The 17,587-nt window shown below is 34.0% G+C and overlaps 2 protein-coding genes across 2 annotated transcripts; one reads left to right on the top strand and one right to left on the bottom strand.

Moving 5' to 3' along the window:
- Positions 1–8,822: 8,822 nt before the first annotated feature.
- On the bottom strand, positions 8,823–11,852 carry LOC126753441 (uncharacterized). Its single transcript, XM_050464912.1, has 7 exons — positions 10,948–11,852; positions 10,562–10,886; positions 10,129–10,265; positions 9,920–10,069; positions 9,700–9,857; positions 9,437–9,639; positions 8,823–9,357 (listed from the first exon to the last, which is right to left on the bottom strand). Exons 1-7 carry the CDS (start codon positions 11,737–11,739, stop codon positions 9,020–9,022), a joined length of 2,103 nt encoding a protein of 700 aa, XP_050320869.1. The 5' UTR covers positions 11,740–11,852; the 3' UTR covers positions 8,823–9,019.
- A 433-nt stretch (positions 11,853–12,285) lies between these two features.
- Positions 12,286–13,460, top strand: LOC126753474 (60S ribosomal protein L13). Its single transcript, XM_050464990.1, has 4 exons — positions 12,286–12,356; positions 12,627–12,880; positions 12,945–13,250; positions 13,314–13,460. The coding sequence occupies exons 2-4, from the start codon at positions 12,641–12,643 to the stop codon at positions 13,416–13,418; spliced, it is 651 nt and encodes a 216-aa protein (XP_050320947.1). The 5' UTR covers positions 12,286–12,356; positions 12,627–12,640; the 3' UTR covers positions 13,419–13,460.
- The last annotated feature ends 4,127 nt before the right edge of the window (positions 13,461–17,587 follow it).

The raw sequence follows: 17,587 nt of genomic DNA, 5'->3' as shown, positions 1-17,587 counted from the left end.
TTCAAACCACAGATACGTATCACCCAATAACAGTTAGAGGTTTTCGATTAATGTCGTTTTGGGGGCGTCGCCCGATTTGCCAAGAAGCAGAGTACAAAATGTACATATAGATTTTAAAGCAACCGTTGTAAAGAGATTTACAGATTTACCAAGTGGACGCCCAAAAGAGACAAAAGCTCTGTGCAAAGTGGGTGCCTCGCAAGTTCATAATCTAACAAAAACTACAAATTGCTGATTTTGAGGAGCTTTGGATTTTTGCGTCATCATTTTACACTGGAGTCCAATCGACAGTCACGCTAGTGGACTGCGCATGATGAACTAGTTCTCAACCGTGAAAGGCGAAAAAGTCGGCAGGCAAGGTTATGACATCAGTCTTTTGGGATGCGTATTTGGTTGCAGTTCTTTTCTACTATTCCCAATATTATTTTTGAGTAAGGGTCAGTTTGAAATTGTACGCATATACTTTATCGTTCCAGTTTAAATATTCCTCGCTAGAGAGCTTCGATAATAAACGCGTCCGATCGTTGTTAGATTCAAAGTGCTATAGGGAGAACCGCGGCCTCCGACGCGCTATTTATAATTTTTAAATCTATAATATCTTGGAAAATATTCAATTATGTAAGTAATATATATCTATATTAAATCAACAATGTATTTAAGGTATTTAATTGACTAAGGATTAATGCTGTATTATTTAAAATCGCTTCGAAAATTAGACATTATTTGTCGTAAAAAGTAAATGACAAATAAATGTTATTGTGGGATATCCATAAGAGATAGATCGCGGAGTTTTCTGTACCTTTTCAATGTGTACAGTATTCAGTACATTATTTTGATAAATCTCGTAGGATTCAGCCTGCGTTTGCAATGTAAGCGGAAAGAATATAATTATTTACAACATCACATTAGAGACCTCCAAAATAGCAGTATTTCTCCACTATTTAATGGATGTTGTTATACATATAAACCTTCCTGTTCAATCACTCTATCTATTAAAAAACCGCATCAAAATCCGTTGCGTGGCTTTAAGGAACAGAGAAAACGACTTTGTTTTATACTATGTAGTGATATATAGATAGTATCTATATTGAATTCATTTGCTACAAAAAATTTGATAAATGAAGAACCGCTTGATCGATTTTGTGCAAACTTCACATGAACCATCTACTAAATAGTCCTAACAAAGCCTAAAACTTTGGTTTGCACAGGTGAGCCCGTTCTTAAATTTAAAAAATGCCAATTTTTCAGTCTTTATACAAATGTTCAAACTCATTTTATTTGGTATTTATACTTTTTATACCCTAAGGGTGTTCGCAGGGTGGACGTTGAAGGACAAGCACGCTCGGAAATCAGCGCTGAATCTCACACCTATCAATTTTAGATACCGCAGAGTGGATACGAAAATCAGCACTGTATTCCACGTGAACTTTACACACAATTACTACAATTATACTGGTTAATTTTTGCTTTCTAATCTGGTCATTTTATTTGTGCATTTGCATGTGAAAATATAATATATATACTTCCAGTTCTGTGCTAAACATTTTTTTTACCAAAAAAGAGTTTGGAAAGAATCCATTCAATAAAAAGACGGGATGAAATTCGTAAATTTAATAATTTCTATAAAGATTTTAGTAAAAGTGTTTTTAGTATACCCGAATCAAAACATTCGATTACATTCTTGATAAGCTCCCATAGAGCAAGGCGAGAAGCAACTTCACTTATTAATCAAGTCAATCAGAAATCAGCTGAATAATATGCGCATTTCAACTGAAAAAAACTGTTTTCTTTTGTTGATTAGATTAACACTTACCAAACGGGGTTAGATCGCCGAAAAAACAGTCCTTGGTCGGATGAAATCCGAGTCAATTCCGGTGCGTAGAATCGGCTGTCGTGGGAATTGCTTGTGTTGATTAACTTTACGCTTAGCTTCGGTCGTCTTCCACTCAGCGCAGCCTGTGACTTAGTATTCGATTACTCGTCTAACCGAATTAAGTGGATAGGGCATTATTTTAATTGACTATTTGGTTAACCACTGATTTTCGCTTTTATCCGGTTATCCGTTCTTTGTCAACTATTCAATTAACAAGCGTTCAAATTCTACGTATGTAGATAAGTTTTTATTTTATAAAAGCTTACATAATAATACAATTATTATACAAACTTAAGAAAATACGCAGCACTAGCATCATGGGCTATCGGCCGACTGGTTATGTTATATGCGTCGAAGAAGGTCGCTGTCTTTCAAAAAGTTGTAGATTTTCGAAATGTTGTTGCTTGAGGGATCCATCAATAAAATTATTGGATCAGTATTATTGAAGTTTGACAGTCTATGAGTTTGAAGTGCTGGACAATGTTGCAGAAGATGCAATAGATTTAAATCTGAATCACAAAATGGGCATTGGTTGATCTGAGTGCCATTTAGTATGTGAGCGTGTGTGATAATGGAGTGGCCAATGCGAAGTCTGATATATGGAATGATATAATTAGATGAAAGCGATGACGGAAAGGATGGTTTGATACGATTTGAATTTATTCTAGAGTAGTGGTGTCTGTAATTCATCCAATCAAGCGCCAATTTAGTGGATCTTTGTTGAATAATAAGCCGTTTTATATCACTCTTAACAAACAAGGCAGATGTAGTTGTTGGAGTGATGCACACCTCCTTAGCCACCGAGTCCGCAAAAGTATTTCCAATGATTCCAGAGTGACCGGGTATCCACATTATTTTTAGTCTATGTGCTAACGAAAACAACAGCGATCTAATGCCAATAATGACGTCATTGTAGTTACTGCGGTTTTTTAAAGCTTGAAAACACGATAGACTATCTGTACAGATGATGAATTTACCAAGGTTTTGTTGGGCATACTGGACAGCTTTGAGAATACCCGTAGCTTCAGCGGTAAAAATTGAACAAAATGGAAATAATAAACCATACGATATTCTTTGTTGGTTATCATCAACTACAGCAAAAGATGTATGCGACGATTTGGAGCCATCAGTATATATAAACTGCCAACCAAAAGATTTGAAGTGCGCAGATAATTCCAAAAATCGAGATTTATACACAGTGCTTGGAGTGATGGATTTGCGAAGAAAAGTAAGATCACTAATGAAAGAAGATTCATTTACTTTCCACGGTGGAATATATTTACTGCAAGGCAGCAATATTTTAAGCGGCAACTCATTGGTTTTAGCAAACAAAGCACTTTTAAAAATAGAAGACGGTATTTTAGGAGACCTCTTTCTGCAAAGTGATGATTGAAAGTCCTTTTTTATAGTAAAATTCTTGCTGAGTATGAGTTTTGAATAAAGCTTATTTAAGCTATCTTCCACTGCATCTTTTAGAGAAGGTAGGCCAGCTTCCGTCAGTATGTTTTTAATTGGCGATGTTGGAAACACTCGAAGAGAACAACGAATTGAAGAATGATAGGGCGCAGCAAGCATCTTTAGATGATTCTTAGAATGATGTCCATAAATTTCCAAGCCATAATTAATTACAGATGAGATGAGGGCTTTAGTGACGTTGACCAGTAAAGCCGAGCCGATGAGTGAGCGCTTACATGAGAGGTATTTAATAATATTTAAATTAACAAAAAGTCTTTTTCTTATATACTGACAATGTTTCTTAAATGTATACTTAGAATCTAATACAATACCAAGGAACTTAATACTATCTGTACACAAAATGTTTGTATTATCAAATGTGAGCGTTGGGATAGTACATTGATGTTTTTTACAAATATGAAAAAGTTTCGATTTAGGAAAAGATATTGATGTGCCTGAAGTAGAGGACCAACGAGAAAGACGCAATAAAATTTCAGAGAAAGTAATTGTTACTGAAGTCAAATTTGAAGTTTTTGAGAATAAAATTAAATCATCAGCATAAATCTGATGCCGGATAGTAACAAAATCTGATAGAATGGTACTGATTTCATCAAATGCAATAGTAAATAGGATCACCGAGAGCGGTGACCCTTGTGGGGTACCATTATCTAATGGTAGAACAGAGGATGAAACATTGGATATGATAACACTTAATTTACGGTTGGATAGGAAAGATTTGACAAAGTTAAAAATACGAGAACCCACTCTCCACCTACTAAGCTGTCTTAACACTACATGAATCCCAATCCTGTCAAATGCTTTTAGGAAATCTAAAGAAAGAATAGAAACATGATTTTTGTGGGACAGAGTATCAGAGATAAAGTGATCAAGGTGCAGGAGAGCATCCAACGTACCCTGCCCCCTCTTGAACGCAACTTGGTTGTGCGAAATGAGATTATTAGATTGAGCATACCAGGCGAGTCTAGTAGCAATAATCTTTTCAATCAATTTACCAAGGCAAGGAAGAAGGGAAATGGGACGATAACTGCTGACCACACCAGGAGGTTTACCAGGTTTTAAAATAGGAATAATCGCGCTAGTCTTCCAGAGGACAGGGTAGTTGCCACTGAGAAAAATACTATTGTAAAGTTTGACTAGACGGGATATAAGGAATGGAGGAAGGTGCTTGATGATAAGGTAAGAGATTTTATCAATGCCAGGAGTTTTGCCCTTGACTGACGAGAGGGCTAAATTAAAATCAAGTTCAGATATATCGGCATCTAAATATTCAGCTGATTGAGATAAGGTGGAAGGAGGAAGGTAAGGAGAGCAAAGAGAAGAAAGTTTACTAGAGGAAAAATCAGAAGAGAAATTGGAGTCCAAAGAAATATTGGAAAAGTGGGTGGCAAACTCTAAGGCTATATCTTTGGGATATAGTAGAGTGCCCCGAGGAGTATTTAAATAAGTGATAGGAGAAGAAGGTGATAAACCAGCCAGTCTTTTCATATCAGTCCAGATTTTTCTAGAATCCGAAGAAGAAGTGATATTATTCGTAAATTCTTGGAAACAATGAACCTTAGCAGCCTTAGCTTTATGGCGAAAAAGTGCATTGGATTTTTTGTAAGCTATTAAGTTTGCACTAGAACGTAAACGTTTAAATTGATGCCATGCGATCTGTTTCAGATTTCTTAGTGCAGAAAGCTCATTATTCCACCAAAGAGGAGCAAGCTTGACTGGTTTAGAAGAAGAAAGGGGAAAAGAATAGTTAGAAGCAGAACGTATAATTTTTTGGATTCTAGAAGCCTCTTGATTTATATTGGAAGAAAAGGGGGAAATAACGTGAATGCGAAAAACAGGCTTCTTCAAACCTATCCCAATCAGCCGAATCAGTTTTAAACCGAATCCTGGGCTTAAAAAATGAATGAGGGCGAGAAGTAGATATTTTGGAAAGGATGGGAAAATGATCACTGCCATGGAGATCATCAATACAACACCAGGATATTTTTGAGGAGAGGGAGGCAGAACATATGGAAAGATCAATATTAGTGAAGGTAGAGTGAGTGGAAAAATGGGTGGGGGAACCATCATTTAAAACAATGCAGTTGGATCTTAGTAAGGCATCCTCAATGCTACGTCCCTTGGAGTTAGCCGAAGCAGAGCCCCAAAGGGGACTCCAAGCATTGAAGTCACCACACAAGATAAAAGGATTTGAACCGGAAGGAATAAGATTTAAAAATTCAGTAGTAGAAAATGATTGATCAGGAGGGGAATAAGCACAGATGATTGAAATTTTATAGGGGGCGAGGATCTCAATAGCTACAGAAGAAAAAATTGAAAGGGGTATGGGAAGTAATACGTGAGGTAGATTTCTTTTAACTAGGATGGCAACTCCTGCTTGTTGGTGGTGTTATGTGGGAGATTAATAAAATATCCCACATAAGCCCTAGGGGTAAAAGCTGAGGCATTATAAGATAGGTGAGTTTCATTCAACAGGATAATAGATGGATTGTACGATCCCATAAGTAACTCTAAGTTAATATAATTATTAACATAACCGTTAATGTTCCATTGAAGAAGTGTAATCATATCATATGTAAACTTATAAAAGAAAAAAGTTAAGCTACGAATATTTTATTTAAACTAAATGTCTTCATTGTAAGAAGGAAAATTGGGTAATGCAAGAGGATCTTGCGAGCAGGAGAGGGGGGGGGGGGGTGTGATAGGACAGGAGGAAAGGATATTGAGAGGAGAGTCAGAGATGGATAAAGGGGAAAAGAGAGGGGAAGGAGAAGTGACAGAAGAGGAGGTAGGATGGGTTGGAAGGGATTGTTTAGATGAATTGATGTCTGTAGTTGTTGTTAGATTAGTTTTGGTAGGATTGTTGGATTTGTTATTAGGTGTTGTTTCATTATTGATTTGATTAGTATTGTTAGAAATTTTAGCTATAGAGGCAAAAGAGTTTGCATTAGAAGTTGTATGAGAAAATTGAATTTTATACTTGGTAACAGCTTCACGCATACTACATTTATAAATAGTTTTAATTTTTAATATTTCTTTGCATTGTTGATATTTAGGGCAAGTATTAGATGATGCCGGGTGGTCGCCCGAGCAATTTGCACACATTATTCTCTTACATTCAGTAGGTGGGGTATGATCGGAAGGGAGGTTGCATGAGACACAAGAAGGTGAATTACGGCAGTATTTTGCTGTGTGGCCAATTAATTGACATTGCTTACAACGCATAGGATTAGGGTAATACGGACGGACAGTGAGGTTCCTCCAGGCAACATCAATTCTTTCAGGAAGTTTGTATTTATCAAAAGTTAATAAAACTACACCCGTAGGATTACGGGAGCCGTCAGCAATTCGTGAAAACTTATGTACAGCAGAAACACCCTGCTCCTTAAGACCATCAACAATATCTTCTTCTGATAAGTTATTCAGGAATGGGGCGTATATGGTGCCTTTAACCGTATTCAAAGTATTATGAAGCTTGACATTGATATGACCTCCGCCAGGTAAAATTTTTGCAGAAAGAAATTTGCTAGCTGTTTTGTTGTTATTTACAAAGAGCAGTAGGCTACCATCACGTAGCTCAGTAACTTTACTTACTTCCTTACTGATTGCTTGAATACCTTTATACGTAGCGAAGCATGATGACGAATTAAGTGGCTTGTTGTCGTCCAGCGATGACATGACCAAAAATTTTGGATCATCCGTGTTTGAGACTGGTAATTCTGGAAATTGGTCTAACGGGATCGGATTTGGTTTTTTTCTTTTCTTTTTCATTATTGGAGATAATAGGAAAACCTATTATCCCCTAATTTGGTGGCCCCAGGGGCCATAGTAAACGCGAATTTTAGTTTAACAAATTAAGAAATTAAGTGATTGAAAAGATATAAAACGATAAAAAATTAATTCACAAACAAAGCACGAGCGTAATATAAACGCAGAACAAACCGTTATACCGTTTTAACAAACTCAATAAGCACAGAGCGAAAAGCAACCGGTTACGATGACAGTTCGACGGTGAATGCTTCAACTTATTTTTTTATATTTATACTAATAAATAAATAAACAAATATGTACCATTTTGGTCGACCAGTTTTTGCCATTTATCCGCTAGAGACAGTATTCCATCGGTGTAAAACTTTCATCAGTGTAAATCGAAGCTTCGAAATTTCCAGAACGGAAGCGAGCGAACCATTGTTGTGCTACACGAACTGATACAGCATCGCCTCCGTAAACTTCACAAATTTCATTGGTGGCTCGCGTGGCATTCTTCCCTTTTTTATACAGAAATTTTAAAGTCAAATTTAATTTTTTTTAAGCTCAAAATCTCACCTACTAATCATACCATATAGTGTTGTTTGGTATGATTGGTAGCACCGGAGATATACAACTCCAACGACATCTATTGACAAATAGACTACCCAATATTAATTTTTTAAATAAAAAATATTTTAAGCCAAAAATCAATATTCCTTATTTGTCGGTTCGAATGCGGTTCGTTTTTCTTTAGCTCGACAGCTGTGCCTAAGATTGTTTTGGGAATATCTTTCGCCCCACAACTGTCTTTCAAATAATAATTGCAAAAATTGTATATCAAAATATTTGTTATTCGTAGATACTATTTCCATAAGCATTTATTCATTAATCAGATTTATGTAATACATCATCAATGTACTAAAAATTTTTGATATTTCATACATTTACTATTTGCAAAAGTTACATTATAAATTTTAATTGAGAAGTAAACTTCTTTCAGAAAATGTTTATGGAAACATATTTAATAAAACCGAAAATCCTTTTGAAAGCTTATACATACAAATCTTATATACATATGTATATATACAATAGGGTGCTTCAAAAAAATTTTTTAATATTTTTTTCAACTCTTACCCCCTCAAATGTTAGTGATTGACAAACAAAAAATCCTCCCTCAAGCCAGGCGCTGTATCTTAACTCTAAGGGGTCGCTATTTTTTTTAGGTTCCCATACATTTAACATAGGAATTTTCGTTTTTTCATTCAAACAAAAATTTCACCAACTAATTTTCGTTTCTCACAAATAACCATCACATATTCAGAAAGTTCACTCATAGTGATTTGAAATTTGCAATTTTTTCAATAAAAATAAAAAAAAGTTTCTGAGAATAATAATTTTGTCGCGGGAATTTTTAAAGTTTGAAAAGCTAACTTTATGAATATGTGATGGTTATTTTTGAGAAACGAAAATTAGTTGGTGAAATTTTAGTTTGAATGAAAAAACGAAAATTCCTATGTTAATGTATGGGAACCTAAAAAAAAAAAATAGCGACCGCTTAGAGTTAAGCTACAGCGCCTGGCTTGAGGGAGGATTTTTTGTTTGTTAATCACTAACATTCGAAGGGGTAAGAGTTGAAAAAAAAAATTAAAAAATTTTTTCTGAAGCACCCAAATATACAAAGATAAAAAATGTACTATTTGCAGAAAACATTGAAAACATGGTCTAATTAGACTTTATATATTCATTTTGTAAATTTTTTTTATTTTTTGAACATATAAGTATATAGTACATTTACATACCTATATACTCTACTCTACTTATATTTAGGACAAATTGCCCATTTACAAACTTATGAACTGCATTTTTTTATTGTGGATTATATGTAATAAGAGATAGTTAACAATTATTCCTTGCTTGTTGAATCTAATCAAATTTGTTGTCGTTATTATTATGAAGGAAAAGTATGGCATCGATTAAAGTGCCAGTAAGCATAAACCTTTTATGCTGTTCATAAATTTGCTGTTTTACAGGCTTCTTAAAATTCATGTTCACAACACACGGCATGCACTGGTATATGGGTGCCAAACGTTTTAAGCTTCCATACACATGTCCTAATTTATTCCACCATGAAAACGGCGATTCATCTAAATTTACGTAAACTTCTGTTCTGTAACGCTTCAGATCGTTTTCTATGTTGCAATCTTCTTGCGGCACAGATATCGGAGCAGGTTCGTCTTGAATATCGAAAAATATCTCCAAATCTAAAAAAAAAAAAAAAAAAAAAAAAAAAAATTATTAAAAATGTAAATATATGAGCCATCAGAATTCACTAAATTATACTTGATTTTCTAGAAGTAGAAGTTGCTGGTTTATGTTCTATTGTATCTTTAGTCATTGCTATGGTGCCAACATCTTGTTGATGCATTTGATTGTATTTACTGGTTAAGATCTGAATACATTTCCCTAGATTTTTAACAGTCGTTAATCGATGAAAACGTGGATCAAGCAAAGCCGCAATAGTCAAATGGTGATCAGCAATTACTCTAAAAAATACATATCGTTACCCAAGATGTATATTCCTCTTCCGAAGTTAATATTCTTACACATTTTGAAGCTCACTACTAATTGTTGTTTTTATGTTTGCCACCAATTCGTCATCAGTATCGCCCAAAGCCAATTTCTTATTTACTATTTTTGATGTGATGGGTGACAACATACTACTGTGAGGAATTTCCTCACCTTTTAGTGTATCCAAAGTTATCTGTAAAAAAAATCAGATTTAATTTGTGTGCTTAAAAGACAAAGGTTTTTTATTTCTCATACGGCCAATATATTTAACGTATCCACAATGACTTTTGACGATGCAACCAATATGTCTACGTCTTCAGGCCATGATACAGTCTCAGAAAAAAACTTCAAAAGTTCATAAAATGTCCAAGGGAATTCATCATTTATTGTAGGAATGTCTACATCCTATTAAAATAGTTAAGAAGTTATAAGTAATAATTTTTTTTTGTGTTTTATAAATATACCTTTGAGCTAATCTCTGATCCATAGCGCATTATCATTTCTTTAACTTGATCAATTATTGAAATAACATCGGGCAAAGAAAATACCAATTTTAAACACTTGTCCACAGTTACATCGTAGGATAATATAATGGGAATATCTGTATGAATTGAAGAAAGTTTTTTGTAAAATTATGTAGATGTGTTAAGTAATCCATTATACCACCATTTATAGTTGTAGATTTTCATAGTTTGTTGAAATTAAAATATAGGGAACTAATAAAAATATAGAGAACTAATTCTAAATACTTTTAACATTTTAGGATTAAGTATTTATATTGACTCGAAAATAGCGATGATAACATTCTTAATTTGTGAGAAAAGAACTTAAAACTAAGATTCAGTTTTCAATAAACAAAGAGAAAATATACTTCTGTTTCAAAATATATATACATACTTTTGCTTTTCAAAAAGTGTTTAAGATAGTCATCATATTCATAGCTCACAATAGCTGCTGCACAATTTTCCAAATTGAATTCTTCAAATATTTCATCTATAGACGTGAACTTGTTATATTCCACTGTACAATATAATTGGTTTAATAGATTGTATTCTGGTGCATCTGTGGTATAGTTGAAATATATGGACATGAAGTGTTTGTTTTCAACATTTTTCCAAATTTCAAAGCCCAATGAATATGGCTTAATTTGTGAGTGCATTTTAATTTGATTTGAAAGTGTTGTTAGTTTGTCGCTATGCAATTCTCGAATAAGCTCTTCAATCTAAAAATAAACAAGTTAAATTTATATATTTAACAAAGTTTGTAATTAATTTTTTTAAAACCTTTTTATCAGATGGTAATTCCACGTTGCCGCAGAGTGTGCGTATAAATATAGACATACCCTGGTCATATAATGTATCCACATTGCGAACATCGTTAATGACCATATTTACCAATGCATCTTGTAATTGATATTGATTAACCATCTCTCCCATTTCCGACCGATAGTTAGGCCCGGAAGTATACTTTGCATTCATAGTTATTACTTCCATGGTATTATGTTCAGTTATGTTACTCTTTGGTTTTAACCCATTACCTGAACCTGAAACTTCAACTTTGACAAAATGATCGTTATCAATAACGTCATCGTCTTCGTATGTCATAGGGACCATTGTCTCATAGAGCATTGATGGTTCTTCTCCTTGTAAGCTTCCTGTGTTTGAAGTGTCCTGAATGGTGTCCCTACATTCCATTTTAACTTTCTGTCGAAGAGGATCACGTTTTACGGCCATTCGACCGGGACCTGTACCACCGTTGCCAGCTTTTGTGAGTGGACGACGTGGTGGAATTCGTATACCATTTTCAATACAAATTTTTTGAAAAATATCCTTATGACGGTGTTGTAAATGTGCGCGCAAATTCGTTGTATTGCCATGGTTCGTTAAAACTTTGTGGCATAATGTGCAAACAACGTTTTGTTTTGTGATGATGCGATCATGTTCATTAGTAGGAAATCCAAAATGCTGCCAATAGACACTCTTCATCTTGGGGCTGTGAAGTTTTACAAACTTAAGATCTGATAGCTCTTGCGAGACAACAGTCATTCTCCCAGATTTTTGCAGCGGATCACTCATATTAATGTATAATCAATTACAATAATTTCTTTTGAATAACAGAGCAAAACTTATCTTTAGCAAAACAGAAAATTATTATATTACCAACGATATTAATATCGACAATTAAATCGACGCTGTGACACAGGGTTGCTGAAATCAATATTATTACGTGTATCCACTGTCATTTAATGCTGTATATATGACATTTTCAATTATGTTTGATCTATTTCGTATGTCGCTATAATATCCATAATTAGAAATTTATTTATTTTGTTCTTAAAAACATCCAAACAAGTAGTTTCGAAATTAGATACTTACCTGTGTAATCAAAATCTAAAGCCAGAATACATAACAACACAGTGTTACAAATGGTAAATTTTGTATAAAATCGTAAACATTAAGCAGTTCTAATGTTTAATCTCATGTCAACACTGATTAACAAATATTTTATATATTTATATATATAAAAATATATAAAGAGAAGGGTGTTAGTTTTATTAATTCCAAAGCAACTCTGTTGAAAGGTATTGGAAATGTTCAGAAGGTTTTAAATTCGAACTCATTTGAAATTCGAAGTAACCATGAAGTGAAGTTGGTTGCACTTCTCCTTTTTAATTCGTTGTTGGGTAGGAAAGGTTCGTAAAAAAGTAAAATTTAATTTTTTGTTAAAATATTCCTCCACTTTCTAATAAAAATGAAAAGAAATATAATGTATGTGTGATTTCATCATTGGTCATGAAAAACAATGTGGTTAACGTCGTCTATATGTCAATTTACAGTGAAAATAACCATGGCCCTATGGGCCACGTGGTGAACTGTTGTCTGTCTAACCAAGAAAAATTGGTTTATATTCTATCTTATTGAATGACGCTATGTGGTATTTTTTTTGTTTTTTTTTCTATTAGACTAAACAGCAAAAATGGGTAAGGGAAATAATATGATTCCAAATGCTCACTTTCACAAGTGGTGGCAACGCAATGTGAAGACCTGGTTTAATCAGCCAGCACGAAAATACCGCAGACGCCAAAATCGTATCAAGAAGGCTAAGGCTGTTTTTCCACGTCCAGCGCAAGCTTTACGGCCAGTAGTACGTTGTCCAACCATCCGTTATCACACGAAATTGCGTGCAGGACGTGGTTTTACACTAGAAGAATTGAAGGTATTGCAAATTAATATAAAATTTGATATATATATAAGTGGAATTGATTTCTTATTTATTTTAGGGTGCTGGTCTCACCTACGGATTTGCCAGAACTATTGGTATTGCCGTTGATAAGAGACGCAAGAACAAATCGCTTGAATCTCGTCAACGTAATGTTCAGCGTCTGAAGGAATACAAGAGCAAATTGATTCTATTCCCCATCAACGAGAAAAAGATCCGCAAGGGCGAGTCTACTGTTGAGGAATGCAAATTGGCCACACAAATTAAGGGACCAGTTATGCCAATCAAGAAAGAACAACCAGTCATTGAATACCGCGAAATCGCCAAGGATGAACAGAAATTCAAAGCGTTTGCCACTTTGCGCAAGGTAATACAAATTAATCATTTTATGTTTAAATTCAAATTCTAAAGTATGTAATGTTTTTTGTAGGCTCGTTCTGACGCTCGTTTGGTTGGTATTCGTGCAAAGCGTGCCAAGGAGAATGCTGATAACGTCGACGACGCTGGTAAAGATGTAAAGAAATCCAAAAAGTAAATTTGTTTTGCAAATTGAAATAAAATAATAATTTTTACATAATTATCAGAATTTTTTAATTTTTAATTTACTAAAATTATATAGAAGTTGTTAACAACTCAAAACGAAGAAAATAGACAGAATTTAGAATTGGTAAGTTCTCATGACTACAAATGGTTCATTCCATCTAAAATTTACATAATTTTTTTCGTGTAAAAGATTTTTTATATTTTAAGCAAAAATTCTATTACTTCTCCATAATTTAAAAAATTTGGTGGTTTGAATTTTAAAAATTTTAACATTCGAAAAAAGTATCTTAACATTTGCGTATACGACAAAAAGTATTTCCAGTTTTTTAATGAGGCAAGGTAAGTATGCCAGTGACCGGGCACTTCATCTAGGAACACCCTAAGTCCACCATTCAAGATCGCCTCAACGGAAAAGTGTTGTGAGTTTTGTTGTGGGTCTCATTCATATGCCAATCACATTGCAAAGGAAAAAGGAGGCATCATTGATTATGGGTATTAAAATTGTGCAAATGTGGGTTTTCTATTAAAAAGGAAATGGAAAATAATCAAAGACAGTAGTAGAAAAAAACCGTTAACAGATCGAACGTAACCCGGTGTTATAATTGAGAGAAGCTGAATCCTTTAATAAGGGATCAGCTGCAGTTAGCGCTTAGAAAGTGGTTTTCCGAGCTGCTTACTTTCCTGAATGATGAGACTAGCTTTTTTTATGTACAAAAATGGAGAGAGTTATGGCCCCGAAAGGTTACAAAACGTCTACCAAATACCGGTATTAATTGCCATATCCGCCGATGGCATTATACTTCCCCGATTTTTATATTCTCTTAGAGTAGATAAGTACATGAATATTGCAGTGCGACCTAAGGTCTATTGTGCCCTCTCAAAGTCACAACGTCTCAACTAGCCCCAGCAAATTCCAATATACTGCTAGGAGCAGACTGCTGTGCAGTCAATTAGCAGGTGTTATGCTTTTTCAGATTCCAAATCGCAGAGCCGGCAATTCGAACAAGAAGATGTTAAATAAATGATTCTTGAGCTTACAATGGCCAGTTTAGAAAACAACAAGTAGCCAGAGTTTCCTTTGGGAAGTGCCCACTGCTTCATCTTATAGTAACTAGCATGCCAGATAGCAGGTTTCCAGACCGTACTGAAAGTGGGTGGATGAAAAGTGAAACGATCTATGCAATTTTTGCTTCCAATAGTTTTTATTATAAGCCGTAAGCCCTGGCAGCTAGTGCTTCTTACTTTGTAGGATAATGATTGTATTATTATTTTTCATTTAATAAATAAAATAAATAGTTTTTTTAGATAATATTATTTACTATATAAACATAAAATATACATAAAAATTAAGCTTTAAATTTACAATCATTAATGTAAGATGTTTTACTGAAAATTGTAATTACTGTTTTACAAGTGAATTTTTTTTTATTTATAGAATAAATTTTTCAAATTAAGTGTGTTTTTAATATTAAAATACTTGTGCTACATAAAAATATTATAATATTTTTATATATAAAAACTAGGTGTCACGTTGTTTGTCCGCGATGGATTCCTAAACTACTGAAACGATTTTAGCAAAATTTAGCCAGAGAACATAAAACATAAATTTTTTTTATGTTCTCTGGCCCAACTCAGTACGCTACAAGAATGATAGAATATAAGATTACGACACTAGTTTACCGTTAGTTTTTTTCGGTTTAGCTCTTGACAAATCTTACAAAAACAAATACATTGTGCAACAATTTCGTGACGTAACAGTTTTGCGTTGAGAAGAACAAGCATAGAAATGCATACAAATTGTAAACAGAAAAGTAAACACTTTTGGAAATTCCCAAAATAATATTAATTCATTCGTCTTTGCAGGAAAAATTTCAATGGAATGTTTAGAATATTGTTGCGAGAAAAGATATACAGTGTAATCCGGTTATAATGGACTCCACGGGACCATGTCAAATTGTCCATTATAACCGAGTGTAAATTTAATCAGAATGTAAAATTTTTAACTCAAAAAGTAAATTCAATGTGTTTTTTTATTAAAGCAATAAAGTTTATGAATAAAAATACAAAATTAAGAAAATAATAAATTTAATTAAGTCTTTTGAAAAAAGTCAGGGATTTTCTTTTGGGTGAATGCCTTATTGGCAAAATCTATTTGTAGTTTGATTTCGAGTTTATTGAGCAAATTGATTGCATCTGAACTATTCTCTTTTTGTCAAAAATATAGTTTCAGTTTCCTAGAATAATTCATAGCGTCTTCTATTTTTATTATAGTTTCGGGCTGTGCTAAATCTTCATCACCGGAGTCTTCTTCAAGCTCATGCAGAAAGTCTTGAATTAAGTCATTGTCTGAGTGTTCTTCTGTGGCTATAATATTCTCGTCAAACCTTGAATATTCATCAAACTTGCTTAAAACCACTACGTTATTAATTTCGATAATTTTGCTTAAAGGTTCATCGTCCTACGGGTCGAAATCTAATCCATCAGGAATGTCTTTTACCAGACCAGCATGTCGGAAACAGTTTCTTATGGTTTCCTTAGAGACACTTTCCCATGCAACACTTAACATATTGACAGCATCTAAAAGATTCACAGCTTTTGTCGGGTTTGCTTCTTCAGGAAGGTCCATAATTTTCATCAGATGCTGCTTTCTATAAGATTGTTTCAAGCTATTAATGACGCCTTGATCCATAGGCTGAAGAACCGATGTAGTATTAGGCGGAAGGAAATGTAGTTTAATGTTGTGAAGATGAACTTGAGGGTGAGCAGGGCAATTATCTACTAATAGCAAAATTTTAGTCTTGGCTTTTATAAGTTCAAAATCCCATTTCTTTAAATAGTCAGTAAAGGTCTGAGAAGTCATCCAGGATTTGTTGTTAGCACAATAATCTACCGGCAACGTTTTAACGTTTTTAAACCATCTGGGGTTGTTATATTTTCCCGAAAGCAGACATTATTCAGAAACAGCGGATTGTATTAAATTGTATTTAAATCTTACCAATAACCAATAATTTCCGTTTTACCGTGCCCGATGCATTAGCACAAATCATGGCAGTTATTCTTTCTTTAGACATTTTTCCACCACTGCATGTTTCACCCTTGATCTTATGTGTTTTGTCAGGCAGCATCTTATAGAAAATTCCCGTTTCGTCCGCGTTAAAAATGTTGTCCTTGGAATAATTGTTACTTATTGTAGGCCAGGTTTGTAATAGCCAGTCATTTGTAACACTTTGGTCCACAGAAGCCGATTCACCACAAATTTTGCCAAAGCAAATATTATGCCTCTTTTAAATGTCTAGCCATCCGGAACTGCATTTAAAATTAGCACCGACAGCTTCTCCGAATTCATTGGCTTTCATCATTAGCATTGGACCACTTACTGGAAAATTATTGGCCCTTTTCTGCTGAAACCATTTAAACAGTAATTCATCAACTTGAGGATGTGTCGCAAATCTTATTTTTTTTCTCTTGTCGTTGACTTTCCAATCATTTTTAATTTTTTCCCGATTAATCCATATGTTCGAAACAGTCTGTTTTTTTTTAGGTTTTTGTTCAAGCAAATGTCAGCTTGGGAAGTTCCTCCTTCAATTTCGCATATTATTGTATATTTTTAATGCAATGTAAATGCTCGCTTTTTATTTTTTTCCGACATTTTTCATAAAATTAACAACTCTCAATGAAAAGCCAACGAACGTCACTTTCAGCCCACCGAAGAAGTTGTTTGCCTTCTTTGACTTATTTCCAAGAAAAAATGAACATTTTCTGCTGCAGAGACTGATTGTGTCTCTTGATCGAGTTCGGGGAAGTACAAAATTTTGCTTATTGCCAACTGATTGCCAAGTTTGTTTTGAAATTTGATTTTGAAAGCTTCGGTTATAATGGACAAAATCCGATTTTATTGTCTATTATAACCGGAGTCCATTATAACCGAGTCTATTTTAACCGAGTTTTTTACATATGTTTGAACTGGGACTTGACAAAGAGATACATAATAACAGAGTTTCCATCTTAAGCGAATCCATTATAAATGGATTACACTGTAAGTAGTTTTAGGCACATCCACAATAAATAGAGTAGCATGTGTGGAAATTGTTCAAATGAATGGGCAGAGAACGTCTATCCAGAGAATGTAAAGTATAGAGAAGGTGCAAATCGAAATCTGTA

Source organism: Bactrocera neohumeralis, chromosome 3 (assembly GCF_024586455.1).
Source record: "Bactrocera neohumeralis isolate Rockhampton chromosome 3, APGP_CSIRO_Bneo_wtdbg2-racon-allhic-juicebox.fasta_v2, whole genome shotgun sequence".
In the NCBI taxonomy this organism is placed as follows: Eukaryota; Metazoa; Arthropoda; class Insecta; order Diptera; family Tephritidae; genus Bactrocera; species Bactrocera neohumeralis.
Note: the sequence above shows the minus strand (reverse complement) of the source record. Positions and strands in the feature narration are given on the sequence as shown.

Excerpts from the sequence above, each read along its gene's own strand:
- LOC126753441 (XM_050464912.1), bottom strand. The coding sequence starts at position 11,739 with ATGAGTGATCCGCTGCAAAAATCTGGGAGAATGACTGTTGTCTCGCAA. Across the intron at positions 10,266-10,561 it reads ACACTTTTTGAAAAGCAAAA|ATATTCCCATTATATTATCC; the intron begins GTATGTATATAT and ends CAATTCATACAG. Across the intron at positions 9,640-9,699 it reads AGTAGTGAGCTTCAAAATGT|AGTAATTGCTGATCACCATT; the intron begins GTAAGAATATTA and ends TGTATTTTTTAG.
- LOC126753474 (XM_050464990.1), top strand. The coding sequence starts at position 12,641 with ATGGGTAAGGGAAATAATATGATTCCAAATGCTCACTTTCACAAGTGG. Across the intron at positions 12,881-12,944 it reads TTACACTAGAAGAATTGAAG|GGTGCTGGTCTCACCTACGG; the intron begins GTATTGCAAATT and ends TATTTATTTTAG. Across the intron at positions 13,251-13,313 it reads CGTTTGCCACTTTGCGCAAG|GCTCGTTCTGACGCTCGTTT; the intron begins GTAATACAAATT and ends TGTTTTTTGTAG.